General features: G+C 33.9%; 1 protein-coding gene across 1 annotated transcript; it reads left to right on the forward strand.

Moving 5' to 3' along the window:
* The first annotated feature begins 7,715 nt into the window (after positions 1-7,715).
* On the forward strand, positions 7,716-9,012 carry LOC132063052 (uncharacterized). The gene is made up of 3 exons (XM_059455487.1): positions 7,716-7,874; positions 8,368-8,757; positions 8,836-9,012. Exons 1-3 carry the CDS (start codon positions 7,716-7,718, stop codon positions 9,010-9,012), a joined length of 726 nt encoding a protein of 241 aa, XP_059311470.1.
* The last annotated feature ends 6,931 nt before the right edge of the window (positions 9,013-15,943 follow it).

Genomic DNA, 15,943 nt, shown 5'->3' on the forward strand with positions numbered 1-15,943 from the left:
TCCCCTTCTATTGTATGAAGTCGATACTACGGCACTAAATAAAACTTCTGTTTGGAAGCAACTTATAAAACCTGTTCATCTTGTTTTCTTTTGCAGTGTTTGTAAAAGTCTGTTTAAAATAAGCATCAAAAAATAATTGGACCCATTTAACTTGTTATCTAAAGTGCCAATTTCTATTTTTATAAGCAAAAAAAAATAAGTTGGACTAACTTACATAAATCATCTCTAAATGTGTTTAAAACTTCTGTTTGTAAAAGCTGCAGCATCCAGTAGCCTGTTGTTAAGTGAAAACCTACATTCATCTTGTTTTTGGCCATTTATGGCAGCATACTCTTTTCAGATAACAATTATCGATGAGGGGGTATATACTAGTTAAATTTTGTTTGGGCTGCGCTTATGCCACACCTTAAACTCAAAGCTCTTTCTATCTTTTTCAGCTCTTCTATCTCGATCTCCAGCCTTGCCAATTTCTCTATTTTTTGACAGCAATAGAAACTTAATTTTCCCGATCCATCACTTATTTCTTATGCTTCATGAAAATAGCATATAGCCTTCACATACACGGAGACGATGGTGGAAGTTAAAACTGTATTTGGATGTTAAAACAATATTTTGCTGTTGGTTATTTCTCATACTTGAGAGAAATTTGTAGGGTCATTATCTCTGTCATTTAGCTTTTTGACGTAAAGGATATAGTCTCGTATGCCAGGGAGTATACGAGTTGGAGCACTTTCATTTTTTAACATTTCTGTTCTGTTCTGTTCAGTCTGCTTCTTATTTACTACCCAACATAACATAAAATAATCTGAAATACTCACTTGTTGATTTACATATTTGCAAGTAGCAGAGCTGAATTTTATGATTGTTAAATTTATATGCATTTGTGGATATAAATCATTTCATAAAAAGTAAAATCAATTTAACATCATTCTTTTTATCCAATATTAAAACGAAATAGGTTCGCATAAATGAAGGACTACTGAAAGATATTGTTTTGCATATGCAGAATAGGCCCCATGATGTGATTTTTCGATTTTCCTTAAACACTCCTAAAAGGTAAAATCATCCTTAAATCTAGCTGTGAGCAGATAATATGGTATTTATGCGATCCGAATACCGTCATTTTGTTATATCAAGACAAGATTGAAACAAACTGCAGTGGCTGAGTGCTACCTCAATAATTGGAATTCCGAACGGAATGATTTTAAGTATATTATCTAAAATCTCTCTTAATAAAAAATATTACAACTTTTTGTTTTTCAAATACGAGAGAAATAACTAAATATTTGAACATAATAATATACAATTAAATAATAAATATTAAAAAATATATACAAATTTAATAAAATAAAAATATTATTTATCATATTTATGCTCGCTAGTAATGATGGAAATGCTTTTGTAGTGGTGGTGGGTGGTGGGTGGGGTGAGTGTGTAGTGGTGGATGGGTTTTGATTCTCTACGAAAAAAAGCGTCTCTTGTCTCTATGAGAACAGCAGTAGTGAATATACGATTCATGCACCACTTCAGTGGAGCAGTACTTTCATTAACTTAGGAGTACTATATTTGCTGTTCTTTCACTTTAAACATTTCTGGCCTAATCTCTCTTTTTGTTAAGACATTATTTAATCCAACACAGGATTTCTTTGATTCATCTTACGTTAGTTAAGCATATTTAAAGTATGTGTGCCTTTTAGCCTGCGTTTATATCTAGCTGAATTATTGGCCACTTTCCCGTTTTTGAATTGGCAATTTGACACATTGGCTACAAATTGTACCAATACCTTTTACAGGTAAAGGAGCGACTCAACAAATAGAGTTATGTATGGACAACACAAACTTTTTTGTGCCAATATTAAAACACCAAAGAAGAATGAATGATAGGACTACTGAAAAGTCTGTTTCATACCTTTGCCATCTTGAGACTGATCAAGTATATTCTATCCACTTTGAGTTGTGAAATGTTAAAAAAAATTGTGACACAAGTTACAGAATGAATCCTTGGGAAATAAGTACTACTAAAAATACAAGTTGCTCTAAATATAATGCAAGCTTGGCTGTAATTGAAAATCAAAATATAGATTATAGGAGCCGAATTCAGAAAGGTATTGTATATATCAAAGTTTGTCAGATAAAGAAATGAAACAAACTGCAGTGGCTGATGTTAGCTACCTCAATAATTGGAATACCGAACAAATTTAATTTCAGTGATGGTATAAATTTAAACAATAAAATCTCCTCTTGGGTTGTCATTAAAAAAAAAAAATCCTCTTATGTTCTACGTGACACTTGGATACCATTGCATTTTGCACATTAAGATAAGAGCATGCTCAAATATTGGCAAGGATTCTATGTTTCCTTAAACAATAATTCTCACCATTTTGCCTAATTCGTGACACATGCATTCTCTTAGCCGCCCATTAAATTTTTGTATAAATAGGTGTAGAAGTATTCCAGCTATTCATCAAGAAAAACTTCTTACAATTTAGAGTTTACTTAAAATTAACCATGATTGCTTTGGTACTCTTTCTTTTTCTCTTTCCATTTGCTTCTGTCTCGTCATCTCCTAATAATTGCCCAAAATGTGGCACAATGGACGTGCCATACCCCCTTAGTACTAGTGATAATTGTGGTAACCCTAACTATAAGGTTTACTGCAATAATGACAACTTAGAGTTCTTGTCATCTGTAGGATTTTACTACAAAATCCTCAATATCAATCCATATACTTCCAGTCTTATTATTAGCCCTCCTTCCATACAAAAAGACTCTTGCCAATCTTCTGATCTTTCTTTAGGTGGCTTAAAGATTGATGAAACTTCTCCTTTCAACGTATCTTCTCGTAACACGATTATGTTATTTAACTGCTCTGATAATATCCTTTTATCCCCACTAAACTGTTCTTCGAGCAGCCCTTGTAGGAAATTTGAGTTGAGTAGGAAAGGAAGGAACTGTAGAACACATTGTGTTGCAGTTACTTGAAAGATGCATCGATGACTTCCCATAGAATTAGGATTAGGGGTGAAGGCTGCACTGCTTATATTTCTTTGGTTAATTTTAAGGCGGAAGAGTCTATTAATGCATGGCGCTATGGCATTGAGCTACAGTGGATACCCCCTAGCTAAGCATGCATCAACCTATGTTGCTCGAACTTCTAAAAAATGCTACCGTGTCCGTATTAGATCTTTCAACGGTACATCACTTTTGGAGGATCCAACACGCTTCCGACTATACTTTTGAAGAGGCCGAGTAACATAAATTAGGGCAACATTATTCTCATAGTAACTTAAATCCTGTTGTCGTTAAGACTTCTTCGTATTGTGTCCATGAAAACAGGAGTATTACGTACTACTAAATAATTTGAGAATAATGTTACGTATGTTGCAACTTTAATTTCTGTCTATGTGGTTGTCGTGTCTTTAAGTTGTGAATATTTCTTATGGTGTTGAAGTACTATATAAATCCATGTATTTCCTATATAAGAGTCTCTTTTCTAATGTAGTACTATTTTTATTTATTATTTATTCGCTCAATGCAGTCACCGATCTAGAATAGATGCTACACAACGGTTTTAGTTGAACCTACAACATCTAGTTATTCATATATACACACACGTGCGTACGTACTTATGTAGATATATACATGAATATGAAGAAATAAAAATGTGTACATGTAAAGAACATAATTCGATTATTCGAAATTATCCTAAATCAGCCAATGCCAATGGGTTCTTTAATTCTTTTTCTTTTTCCATTAATGAGCTGATGTATTGATCACCGCTTGGATATAATTCGGGAACATAATACAAAATTCCGAAAAGTAGTTTGAACAATTTGTTTTCTATGATGTGATGGATCCGGATATGACGATATTTGAAGAAATTGCTTCGCTTTGTCATTCAAAATTTGTTAGTTTAAGCTCTCTGAGAGTCCAAATACTATATTTCAGACAATTATTTTGAATAGTTTGGAACGTCTTTAGCCGTTTTATGTGGTTTTGGATCTTTAAATACTCATATTCTTCTAAAATTTTGATTTGAATAACAGAGACTGAAAGTATATGTCACGTCAATCGTCATCCACCACTTGAAAAATAACACAGAAGTCATTATTGGATGTTTAAGGACTATAATTACCTCTAGCCAAACAGAAGTTAGGATTTGGATCTAACAATAAAGGTTAGAGGTCTAGCCAAAGATTAGTTTAAGTAGTTCTTTATTCCCAAATAAAGTATTCAAAATCTATTTGGTAGATAGTTTCTCAAGTCACCTTTTAATGTTTGTATTTTATTGTTAGATGGAATTATTTTAACGTGCGCTCGCATCGTGGCAAGCATTGACGCCAATTCCCTTGTCTTCCATCCTTTAAAGGATTTAATACAACAAATTTATTTTGTATTTCTTCATTTTCAATTCAAATTTATTTTTTATCGCTTCGGTTTCGAATCAAATGTAGTGAATCAAACAAAAACATTATTTTCGCAATTCTTGGTAAATAAAATTAATTTGATCTTCCTTCAGAAGTAATAACCATTATTCTCTTTCTTGGAAACTTACTCCTTAATTACAACCCCATGGATCGACGGGCTTACTAGCAAACACCACCTTAGTCTCATATTGATTGAGATCGGAGTATGTATAACATGTCTCTTTATAAGATCATCTGCGGTTTAATTAATCTCATGTGCTTTTATGATTCATTATACCTCAGATTCATTGTTCTAGCTTAATAAGTTGTGGTGGAAATATTAGATGAACCATTTATTAAGCTCATCATTTATCTTCTTCTTTTTTCTTTCTGTTAGATGTTCTTCTGATATATGAATTGAAATAATAGATAAAGAAAATTAAGAGATAAGGCACTTCTCCTTATATAAGGAGTAATTGAATCATGAAGTCAACTTAATTCTGTTTTTGCATTCAATATTGTATTGGGCTATAATTGATAGACTTGAGCTGACATTTCATATTTGACCTTGGAGAATTTATGAATAACAGAACATGGAAACAAATTTAATTTATACTTAAAAGTGTAAACATTATTCTTGCTTAAAGCAATGATTTTTGAAATTTATAATGTATTCTAGCCTTTGAATTTTTTAAAGGCGTTCACATCACAAAATCTAAGGGTTTGCCCAAAGCCCCGAATCTACAGATAACAAGGTATAGCTACCAATCTAACAACCTAAGAAAATGTTTTGGTTTTTAGGCATCTCACATGTGAGCAGACCCATAGGGCATATGGAGAAACGAAACAGAGCCCAAGATTTTTGTAACCCAAAAATAAATTTTTGGAACCAAAATAACCCATTCAAAAAAAAAAAAAAAAAAAAAAAAAAAAGTTTTTACGCAACGCGGAAGGACTGCCGTTTAGCTTTAAAAGTGTAATCTTAAATATAAGTACCCATTTTCCCCACTAGTTCGGTCCCCCCACAATCAAAAGAAAAAAAAGTTTTTTTTTTCCATCAAAGCGTGCAGAAAAAGCATTCCACGCAATCAAAAACATAATTTTCTTTGATTTCCAACTCCAAAAGCTCAATATTTTTAGTATATTGTTTCAGAATAGCTTCTTGTAATAAAGCGGCGTATAATTAATCCAAAAACTCAAAATCAAAGCTTCAACCGTATTTTACTATGATTTTTCTATTACATTATTAACCTAAGCATTACTATTGTGTATTATTTGCAGATATCGACCAAAAAAAAAACTTTTTTGCACTTTTTTTGTGCCCAACATGGGGACTGTTTCTGCCCGTTTTTTCATTTTTTTTTTAATTTGTTGTTAATTAGTTAATAGTTTATTTAGTATTTGTTAATTGTTAGATTAGTTATTTCAATTGTTAGACTAGCTAATTATTTATTTAGTTTTTGTTAAGCCAATTGTTTATTTGTTAATTATTTGATTAGTTAGCTAATTGTTTATTTATTAATTAATTATATGCTAATAATTTGTTAATTGCTTGATTTATTTATTAATTATATGCTAATAATTTGTTAATTGTTTGATTAGTTAGTTAATTGTTTATTTATTAATTATATGCTAATTGTTTGCTAGCTAATTGTTAATTTTTTGATTTGTTAATTATTAATCTTTATATCTTTAATTGTTAATTTATTTATTTGCTAATTAGAAATTGAAAATCCTTAGTTTAGGATTCAATCCTTTGTATAATTTCTCGGTAAAAGATTACATAACTAATACTACGTATTAGAGATTAATTAAAAAAATAATGATTAATTTAAAATGCGTAAAAATATACCACTTTTGATCCTTACTTCATGTATTAATGATTGATTTAAAATGCCTAAAATAGATAGGACACCTCCCGTGAGCGGGGCCACCGCGACAACGGGAGAGGGGTACTTTATCTATAGCATGAGCATAGGTCCCGCATGTATGGGATGCGCGGTCATCCTTTAGTAGAGTGGTATATACTGTTCGAGGACTCGCATGGGATATTCTAGAGAGCTATTCCCCCACATCCTTGTGTCATAGATATACTACGTCGGGGCGGTATTTACCGGCGCATCGAGGTTAGTCGGCTTGTGCACGATAGGGCTCTAGGTGTCGCCCCGTGATTGAGCGTTGCGACGGAGACCCATATTTCATATCCGCCTTGGTGAGGCTACCATCACCCTGCGCGAGGATGTCGAGGTGATTTATGGTCTACATATTGATGGACGTGCATTGTATAGAGTGGAGCCTTCGCCGTGTGCCGTATCCCTGTGAGTTGACTAGGCTCGGCCCGGTTTTCGTGCCCGGCGGAGAGGGATATGCGTGGACGAGTCGGTTGTTGCGGTCCCTCCCTCCATGCTCCTTTGCGCCTCGTACATCGCAGCATCCGATTGGCGAGGCGACGCCTCGAGGCGATGTTGACCGACGTGCTCGCTTATATCTTCTTATCATATTCGGGGGCATCGTGTTCCCGAACACGTCGGTGAGGATATGAGCACGAGATATCTGTCGCTCTTTATTGAGGATCTAGACCCGACCGGGATGTTACGAGTTGGAGCGTCATTTGTCCGGCTTACATATACGAGAGGATTTGATCCGAGCCTCTACGGGCGAGAGGCTTGAGGTCATTTCGCATTTAGCCCTCTTCTTCGTGTAATATATTTAAGTGTGTGTAATAAAACACTAAATATATTTTTTCGAAACGATACCGATAAATAATTTTTTTAATGACTATGACGTAGATATGGGTGTGGATTAGGTTGAGACCTTTTCGGCCCATACCGCTCACCCTCCCGATGACTATGTTGCGAGGATATGCCGTACGCGCGGGAGATGGTCGCGAGGCCGTACCGGAGGCGGTGGAGACGCACCGTGTCATTCTCCCGTTTAGGGATCGGTTAGACCGCATGCCCGCGCCGAGGTAAGTTTTTTTTATTTAACTTTAGTTTGTTATTTTTGTTAGTCTTTTATTGTTAACTAGTTGAATTATTTTTATACAAGCTTTCATATGGACGCTCGTATGATCAGATTTTGAGTCGACTGCTAGCGTTTTGTAGGGTTGCGAGCATATATGGATGGCCAGGTGTCCATTGATCCATATGGATATCGTTGAGCATCACGCGCCGACCGCGTGTTACGGCGGCCGGCATTTACGAGAACATACCCGCGGCTACACGTTGGAAAGCACGCCCACCATACCGGGACGAGCGTTCGATCGACAATGCGGTATGGCGAGAGCGTACGCACCGGGGAAGTCGATGCATGGAACGCGAGGATGACGACTACGCGGCGATCTGGGACATGACGCTCATGTCCATGACGTGGTACATGCTGGTATCACTCGGCTTCTCGATTGCCAACCTTCGACGCCGTCGTCCCGATGGGCAGGGCGCATCACTCTCGGGAGCGTATAGGCGGCCGGTAAGTTTTATTAGTCTTAAACTTAATCCATCGTCTTATTATGTATTGCTTTACAAATTTATTCAATTCTTAAAATTTGCAAATATATGCGAATACGGATGACTACGATGCTACGCCATGAGAGCATTCCCTTACTTTAGTCCACCGACCTCAAAGATACGAAGCAAGATACGCAAACATTTATAGTTCGACTTACCGACACGGTATGACACGGGCACGTGAGTGGCATCGTGTTGATAAGGATGTTCGAGCAGCTCGTCCCGCAGCCTATACCGAGGCGTGGTACTACCGATAGAGGTGGTCGGGTTCGAGGCGAATGGAGCGCATAACTTGGGGTTCGATTGAACCCCCAAACTTTTAATGGGGTATAAATTTATGTGTAAAAATTTACTAAAATTACAATAAATAGTAGATATGAACCCATAACTTTAGAAATAAAATGGTTCAAAGCTAAAAAATTTAAAAGGTTGAACCGCTAGAGATTAAATCCTAGATCCGCCACCGGGCCTGGGCCGGGCGGGGTCGGCCGATAAAGAGGTGGTCGAGGGGCAGAGGTTTAGTAGATGAGCCTAACGATATAGCCCGTCAGGCTTCGTCGGCTACAGATATCCCGTCAACTTCTTCTTCAAGGCCGTCGACTTCACAGAGACCTGGATATATGCCAGAGATGTTCGCACATTATGATCCTTGGTCATCATTTCCACAGGTGCCAGTTAGTGATCTACATATGGGAGACGGACATGAGGACTTAGACTTGGAGATTATTTTCGATGAGTACTTTCTTCGTCCTACAGCCAGGCCTACGGCACCATCTGCATCTCCGGCTCCGCGGGCTGCTCAGGAGCCCTCTCACATGTCATCTCAGGAGCCCGTCGACACATATGTTTATTTTTTTATACTAAAATAATGTATTAGTTAATTATTTTATTAATCTAAACTAACTTATTTACACACATTATAGGTTCATTCTTCTGCGCCTGTGGACCCGTCTCCTCTTGTTCAGATTGACCCGTCTCCACCTCCAGCTACAGCTCCGGGTAGCGCTCAGGAGACCGTTGAGGAGCCAGCTAAGGAGCCCTCTAACCAGCCATCTCGAGAGGCCGTCGACACACATGTTTATGTTTTTACAATGAAATAATTGTTTATATGTTATTTCATGTTTAGTTTATGATAAATCTAAATTAAATTGTTTATATGTTATTTCAGGTTCATTCTTCTCGCTCCCGTGGTCCAAATCTCCTTCGATCGAGTCATCTCCCGAGGCATCTAACGAGGCTTACTAAGATTTTGACCGCCGTCGTCTCCCACGGGAAGCATATATTTACCTGTGTGGCCTAAAGAAGCGAAGAAAGGATGATCATGACATAAATTATCCTGTCACTAAGAGGAGGAGAGAGGATCCTGATGATAGTGAGGGTGGTGGGGTTGGCCTTAGGCCTTAGGAGATTATATATTTGTAAATAAAATGTACATTTTATGTTAATATTATATATATTTTTTGGGTATTATTTTTTTTAATGACAATTAGTTATTTTAGTATTTATTGTCTATTAATAATAACTCGTGCGACGTCCTATATTAATTAGAACCCTATAATGACGATCTAAATGTATATGTATAACTAGTTTTCAAACTTACTTCGGAGCACTTTACAACCCCTAAAACGACGATCTAAATGTACACATATACTTGATGTAATGAGTCGATATTATTGTACACTAAAAAAAATATTAAGTTCTATATAAAATATTTATATTCCAATGTTTTGAAACCTGACTAATCTTCGGTCAAAGTACGGAAAAAAGCTTAATTTTGAGTTTGATTTCCAAAGAAAAAAAGGTTTTGGGCAGAAGCAAGTTTCACGCACGGATGCGTGCGTAAAGCTCTTGGTTCTTTTTTTTTTTTTTTTTAACGGGTTAGTTTGGTTCCAATTTTTATTTTTTTGTGGGTTAAAAAAGTTCCGGACCCAAACGAAACACCAAAGGGGTAGCTAATTACATCCTGAATACATTTTCGATAAACTAAAATCAATTAAAGATTTCTTAAATAAGAAATCAAAATATCTGGTAACTAATAAAACTCTAGGAAATCGAATATTTTGATATTTTAATTGCTATTCTTTTTCAGACTTTAATATTTTTAACAATTGAAGGATTACTTGAAAAAACATTTGATATTAGCAACTTTGATTTAGCAATATATTACGATTTTTTTATTTCTTTTTCTTTGATTCAAGCATTTCCGTTGAATTTGAGAACTTTAGGAAAGATGTCAATTAGTATTTGTTGCCCGCATATAACATTTCTGTCCGCTATGATCTAGCTGAACTACGAGAAAATAATTTTGTATGAACAATTTGAATAGAGAATAATAATTAAAAGAACATTTGTAATAAGTCATAAAACCAACCTAGTCGGTAATATTGTCCTTAAAGCGGTGAACAAATAAAGTAGGATTAATGTGGTGACATAAGATTTTTTTATTGCTGTAACGCTGCCACCCGTTGGCTTGAAGAAGCTAGCACTTGATTCTACAAAAAGAATAATCTATTTGAAACCAATAATATACGAATAGTGGAGCACTAATTTGATCATTATCTTACTAATTATAACCTATATTATTGTGTGTGCCCCTTTTACTTTTAACCTAGACATCACCTGGCCTGTTTTCTGTCTTTTCGTTAAGATTCCATTTAGTATAAAATGAGATTTGCTAATTGGTTCATATATATATATATATATATATATATATATATATATAAACTTGCCATGATCAGAACTTATTACATAACTTTATACATTTGGCATCCAGAATTTTTATATGTGTCTGAAAGTTGGCCCTTTTCTTCTAGTTCAAAGTTGGCAATTGTTAATATGGCATTGGCTAGAAGAAGTTGCCAAATGCCTTTATAGGAAGAAAAAAAAGAAGCAAATTAAACGACTAGAATCCAAATCTCCTTTTATTTTGCGGAAATAAAAGAGATTGAACTGGAAAGGATTAAGTTATCGGAATACTATAAATTTACCAAATACAGTAACTTAAAGATTTCAGTATGAGCTGCTATTTTTATGATGGTCTGAGTTTACCCAAAATTAAAATTTTCTTAGATCGACATTACATTAATGACACTTGGATAGCCTAGCGTTTTGCAATTAAGATATAATAATTAATCATAATGTCTGGTTTATGACATGCTAAGAGCCAAATTAATAGATGCAGTGTGTAATATATATACATGCAGAGCAGTTGCTTCATTAGTTGCAGGGGCCTAGTTGGCAATAAATCTTCTTGTGATATTTACTGTTGAAATTGTGTATATATTTGATGTGTCTAAAATATCTCTGAAACAATGGATCCTTATTGAAGGGTACTTAGTGACCACATGACGATCATGACTTTAGACAAGTTAATTCTTTTCGACGTCAAACACTTACACTGTCATCTATAACCCATGGCGGCTTATAATGCTTTTTCTGATTATGGATTAGATTATAGTCCTTGTTAAACTAATTGCTTCACAAGATGGTCTATATATGGTTGTTTACAGTTGCAAAACTAGAGACTGATTCAGCGAAGACAATCATTGGTATGCCAGCATATTCCGGATGATTGTGTTCATTTGTTTACATCATCAATACATAGAACTTAAACTCGCTTGGAGTTACGGTAAGTTTTAGTTCTTGTGAGCATTTTAATATTAAAATAATATTATATTAAAGTGCATCATGGCACAATTCATTTTGCTGCAATAATTCTCACGTTAATGGTCCTCAAGAAAGTGGCAATTATGCCTCATTATCCATATGAGTTAGCGGTAGAATGTGACAATTATATCCGTTGTAACTCTTATAATCTCCAACTTGGTAGAATGTGACAATTATATCCCTTGTAACTCTTATAACCTCCAACTCTTTATTCACCCATATCCTCCATATTACTATCAATTTACCCCATTAAGCCACTCTTTCATTCAATTCAATTCAAGGATTAATTTTTTACCTATAAATAGAAGTCATCCTTATATTGTGGTGGGTAGAGAAAAAATATAGAGTGCATGAAAAATAAAGAGTTTTATATAGTTGAAGGAAGGTATTCTTATGGTGGAGCGTTGGACTGTTCAATTAGTTCGGAGTTGGTTGAATCACACGACGTTGAAAGGCTATTGCGTCCTGGAGGGGACAAGTCAGAGTTGTACTGCTGGACCGGTGAAGATTATGCCGCAGTGGGCTTGAATCTCCTTAAAAAGAGCGAGATATTCACGCCTCAGCCTGAAGATTACTTATTTATTTTTCTTCACTTTCATTTTTTTTTTCAACTATAATTGTAATTTGAGGTATATTCACCAACAATTTTAAGGAGATTTATTTTTGTTGCAGTTGCAAAAATCGCGGATATCACAATAGGAGATGTCAATATAATTCCGCTTCGACATTGTTAGATCTCTTTAAGAGATGGAAGGGTAAAGTATTTTTCTACTTACTCAACTCAAGCGGAGAAAAGTTTAAAAAAAACTTTTTACCTAATATTTTTATGAGTAAAGTGATACTACTTTTGAATAGTATAAATTGTTATTTAAATTCTCAAAATAGTGGGGGCTAAAGAAGTGAGAAAATTATATATCATGAAAAGTGATTTCTGCATCCTTGAGAATGTTTTAAAAAAGTGTGGCAAGTGCATGTATTAATTTTGAAAATTGACATGTTATTTTTGCCTCAATGGTTGATCATTTGTTGATCTTTGACTCTAACATTGGTGTTGTTAAATTAAACTAAAAGTACGTGTAGCATCCATTTTGACGTGAGAAATTTGAATGAAGCGAATTTCATTCTTAGAATTAAAAATATAAAAAACTGTGATAAAATTTTTCTTAACTAGTCACATTATGTTGAGAAAATTGTGAAGTGTAGTTTTGTGGATTGTACATGTGTTGCAATTCCTTTTGATTAAGTGTTTATTTATTTCTAATTCAAAGTGAAAAAATTGTGATAAATCAAAAAGAAGTATGCTAGCCTAAATATGATATATGTGACTAACTGCACTTGCTTGATACTAGATATGCAGTAGAAGTACTTAGCAGATACAAGCAAACGAGGTATATTTACTTGGTAAGAAAATTCATGACTGGTTTTATAAAAGTAAAAAACATCCTGTTATACTCAAAGATTTTTTGATGCAGATGAGAAAACTTGCTGCTATGTGTTAGAAATAAAAAATTATTATTGTTAATTCTACCATGTAGGCTAAACTAATTGCTTTAGTTTCAGCTACAAAAGAAGAGAATTGGTTGAGAAATTTATTCATTATGATAGCACTAATGTTATTGGTAGAGTTCAATGCCGTTATCACAACGGTAAATTCAGACCCATGAGGAGAAAGTATAATATTGCGAGATTATTTCTGAAAAGTGGTATACCATAAATATTGATTGTGTTAAATCTTGCAGATTTATAGACAAAGGCTTTTGTAAGAGAAAGGGTCCGGAGCACATCGAGGGAGATGGATTGAACCCCGAAAATTTTGGAGTCATATATGAGGAAGCCCGAACTGGGGACTAGAGATCCAATAACCAGGTTCAATGGGAAAAACGAATCGTATATGACTTGTTGTGAAAATGTGAAAATGTACTATTTTATTTATTCCCTCCCTATGGTGTGAGTGCTTTATCCTGTAATGATTTGTGGAGGTTGAGTCTCTGAACTCATAATGAAAATATGTAGCTCGTATGAGTGAGTGTTAAATTTACAGGAGCACCCTTGACAGGATTTCACCAATGTGAGTGTGAAAGAAGGCTACTTCCTTTGAGAATTGGGCTTGTCTCAAAAGCACTCATGAAAATCGGGATAGCACAAGACCGTAATGTGCTGGCTAATAAAGCTTATGTCAACACCTTGATTATTATGTGTAAGTAGTGATACTGTATTTCTCTTAAGCAGTCATAGTTCAAGTCTGAGACCACTACGGTTTTGGAGCAAAGGAGAGTAGAGGTTCAATGCAGAGCACACGTTCATTATGCATAATAGTCTCCCTTCAACTAAGTTGGTGTTAACTCTCATTGTAATATATTAAAATGAGTGGGGGATTGTTAGTTCTTGTAAGCATTTTAATATTAAATAATCTATATATAATATAAAGCTAGGCAGAGACAAGGTGATGTGGCACCTCTCTATGGCCTAGAATCACATTTATCTTTTTTCTCCTTTTTTTGGATTTTTCCTCATTTAAAAATTAATGTTCTATATTAAAAAACCAAAAACATCACTCACTTAGTTATCTTAATTATAACTCTTAATTCTCATACTCTCTTCCTCTTCTATTCGTTCTTTTTGTTGTAATAAACAAGGAAATGAAAAATTATGAAGACAATTAAGAATTGTAGTAAATGGAAGACAATGAAGAGTCACAAAGAAAAGTCATTTTTCCCTCGACAGGGGGTTAATGATCCTTTTTTCTTAATTATATTACTTTTTCAGTTAATTTTCCTTTTTGGCTCTTTTTTTTTAAAAAAAAAGAAAAAAAAACTTTCTCTTATTTTTGTTTGAATTAGCTATTCTTTCCGTTGAAAAAAAGAACATTCTTCCCAGATTATTTTTATGAAAATCAGTGCACTTAATACTAATTTTATTACAATGATCAGTTAATGCATTCAATATTAGTGCACATAATACTACTTTTATTACGATTAATACATGTATTCAATAGCAATTTTATTACAATCACTCTAAATGCATCCTATTAACTCTTATGAGTTATGCCCTTTCTCTCTTCCATAATAGTACAGATAGCTTCACCTCCGTTTTCTTAATACATTTCAGTTTTTCTAAATTATGATTCCATATGTTATTGGTTTTCTCTTTTCTTCTTTTCTTACTTTCTTAGTTTTGGGTAGATTTTGTATTTTTGATATGTATTTGAGACCTTTTCCAATGTATTCTTTATATATTTGAGGCCTTTTCCAACAAAACATGCTTAGAATATACAATTATTGCTCTTTTTCTGTTTTTGTTTCCTATTATAATTGATATAAGTTGGAAATGTTGAGCTTTGATTTTTGTTGGAGGCTTTTTATGTTTGAATTAATGAAAATTGGAACATCAAAGATGCTTAGAGTGTCCCTTTTTTGCGTCTCTTTCTTCCCTTTTTATGTTTTTGTTTTGTTGTTGTTTGCCGGTTGGTAGTTGTATTGAATTTGATGAATTTTTTTTTTTTAAGAAGATAGTGTTGAATTGTATACCAACAATTTGTAACAACACTGAGCCAACCGTTTATATGAAGGATTATATATAAGAGAGATGGAGTCGCTCTACAAGTTTTGACTGTCCATCTCTATGAAGGCAGAGCTTCATTTCATGATGATTTTGACTACGGGTTGAGGTGATTTTTATTTTTGTCTCTTCATCTTTTTCTTTCTCGAAACAAATAAAATCAATGACAAATTTTCATATGATTCAAAACAATGAAAATTCTGCATATGAATTTGGTGAATTTCATGGTACCAAATATATTTTTAGGCACGGGAAGCATGAAGTCTAGATGAAGACCATTATAACCTTTATTGATTTGATCAAAAGATATATATTAAGATTAAAAAGCCAGTTGATGCTTAACTCGAATCCATCTTTTATATAAGTGTTCTAACCTATTATACCTTTTTAATGTTTTATTTTATATTATCCAAAAAAAAAAAAATCAAATTGATCAATTTTATTAATTTCATCTTTGATTATTATATGATAATTATTTTTTTTTGAAAAAAAAAATTGAGAAGATAAGGTAACCAAAAAGAGATGAAAGTTAAAGTTTGTTTTATATTATCAATGATCTAAACCAGTTTCACTTAATTACTCAAGTTTCCACTTCATTTTGTATAAAACGTATCTTGCTAAACTAACAATCTTTTCAGAAGTTTAAGTTAAATATACTTTTCACAATAATGGCTTTTTTTTTTTTTTTGCACTATGGACCCTCTATTTGTACAGGGTTATATTTTACATTATCTAATTACATAATTTTTTTTAGAATTCTATAAAAGTTATATTTTTCATTATCTAATTTTTCATTTTTGTTTACAT

Source organism: Lycium ferocissimum, chromosome 7 (assembly GCF_029784015.1).
Source record: "Lycium ferocissimum isolate CSIRO_LF1 chromosome 7, AGI_CSIRO_Lferr_CH_V1, whole genome shotgun sequence".
Classification (NCBI taxonomy): Eukaryota; Viridiplantae; Streptophyta; class Magnoliopsida; order Solanales; family Solanaceae; genus Lycium; species Lycium ferocissimum.

Excerpts from the sequence above, each read along its gene's own strand:
- LOC132063052 (XM_059455487.1), top strand. The coding sequence starts at position 7,716 with ATGGAACGCGAGGATGACGACTACGCGGCGATCTGGGACATGACGCTC. Across the intron at positions 7,875-8,367 it reads CGGGAGCGTATAGGCGGCCG|ATCCGCCACCGGGCCTGGGC; the intron begins GTAAGTTTTATT and ends ATTAAATCCTAG. Across the intron at positions 8,758-8,835 it reads AGGAGCCCGTCGACACATAT|GTTCATTCTTCTGCGCCTGT; the intron begins GTTTATTTTTTT and ends CACACATTATAG.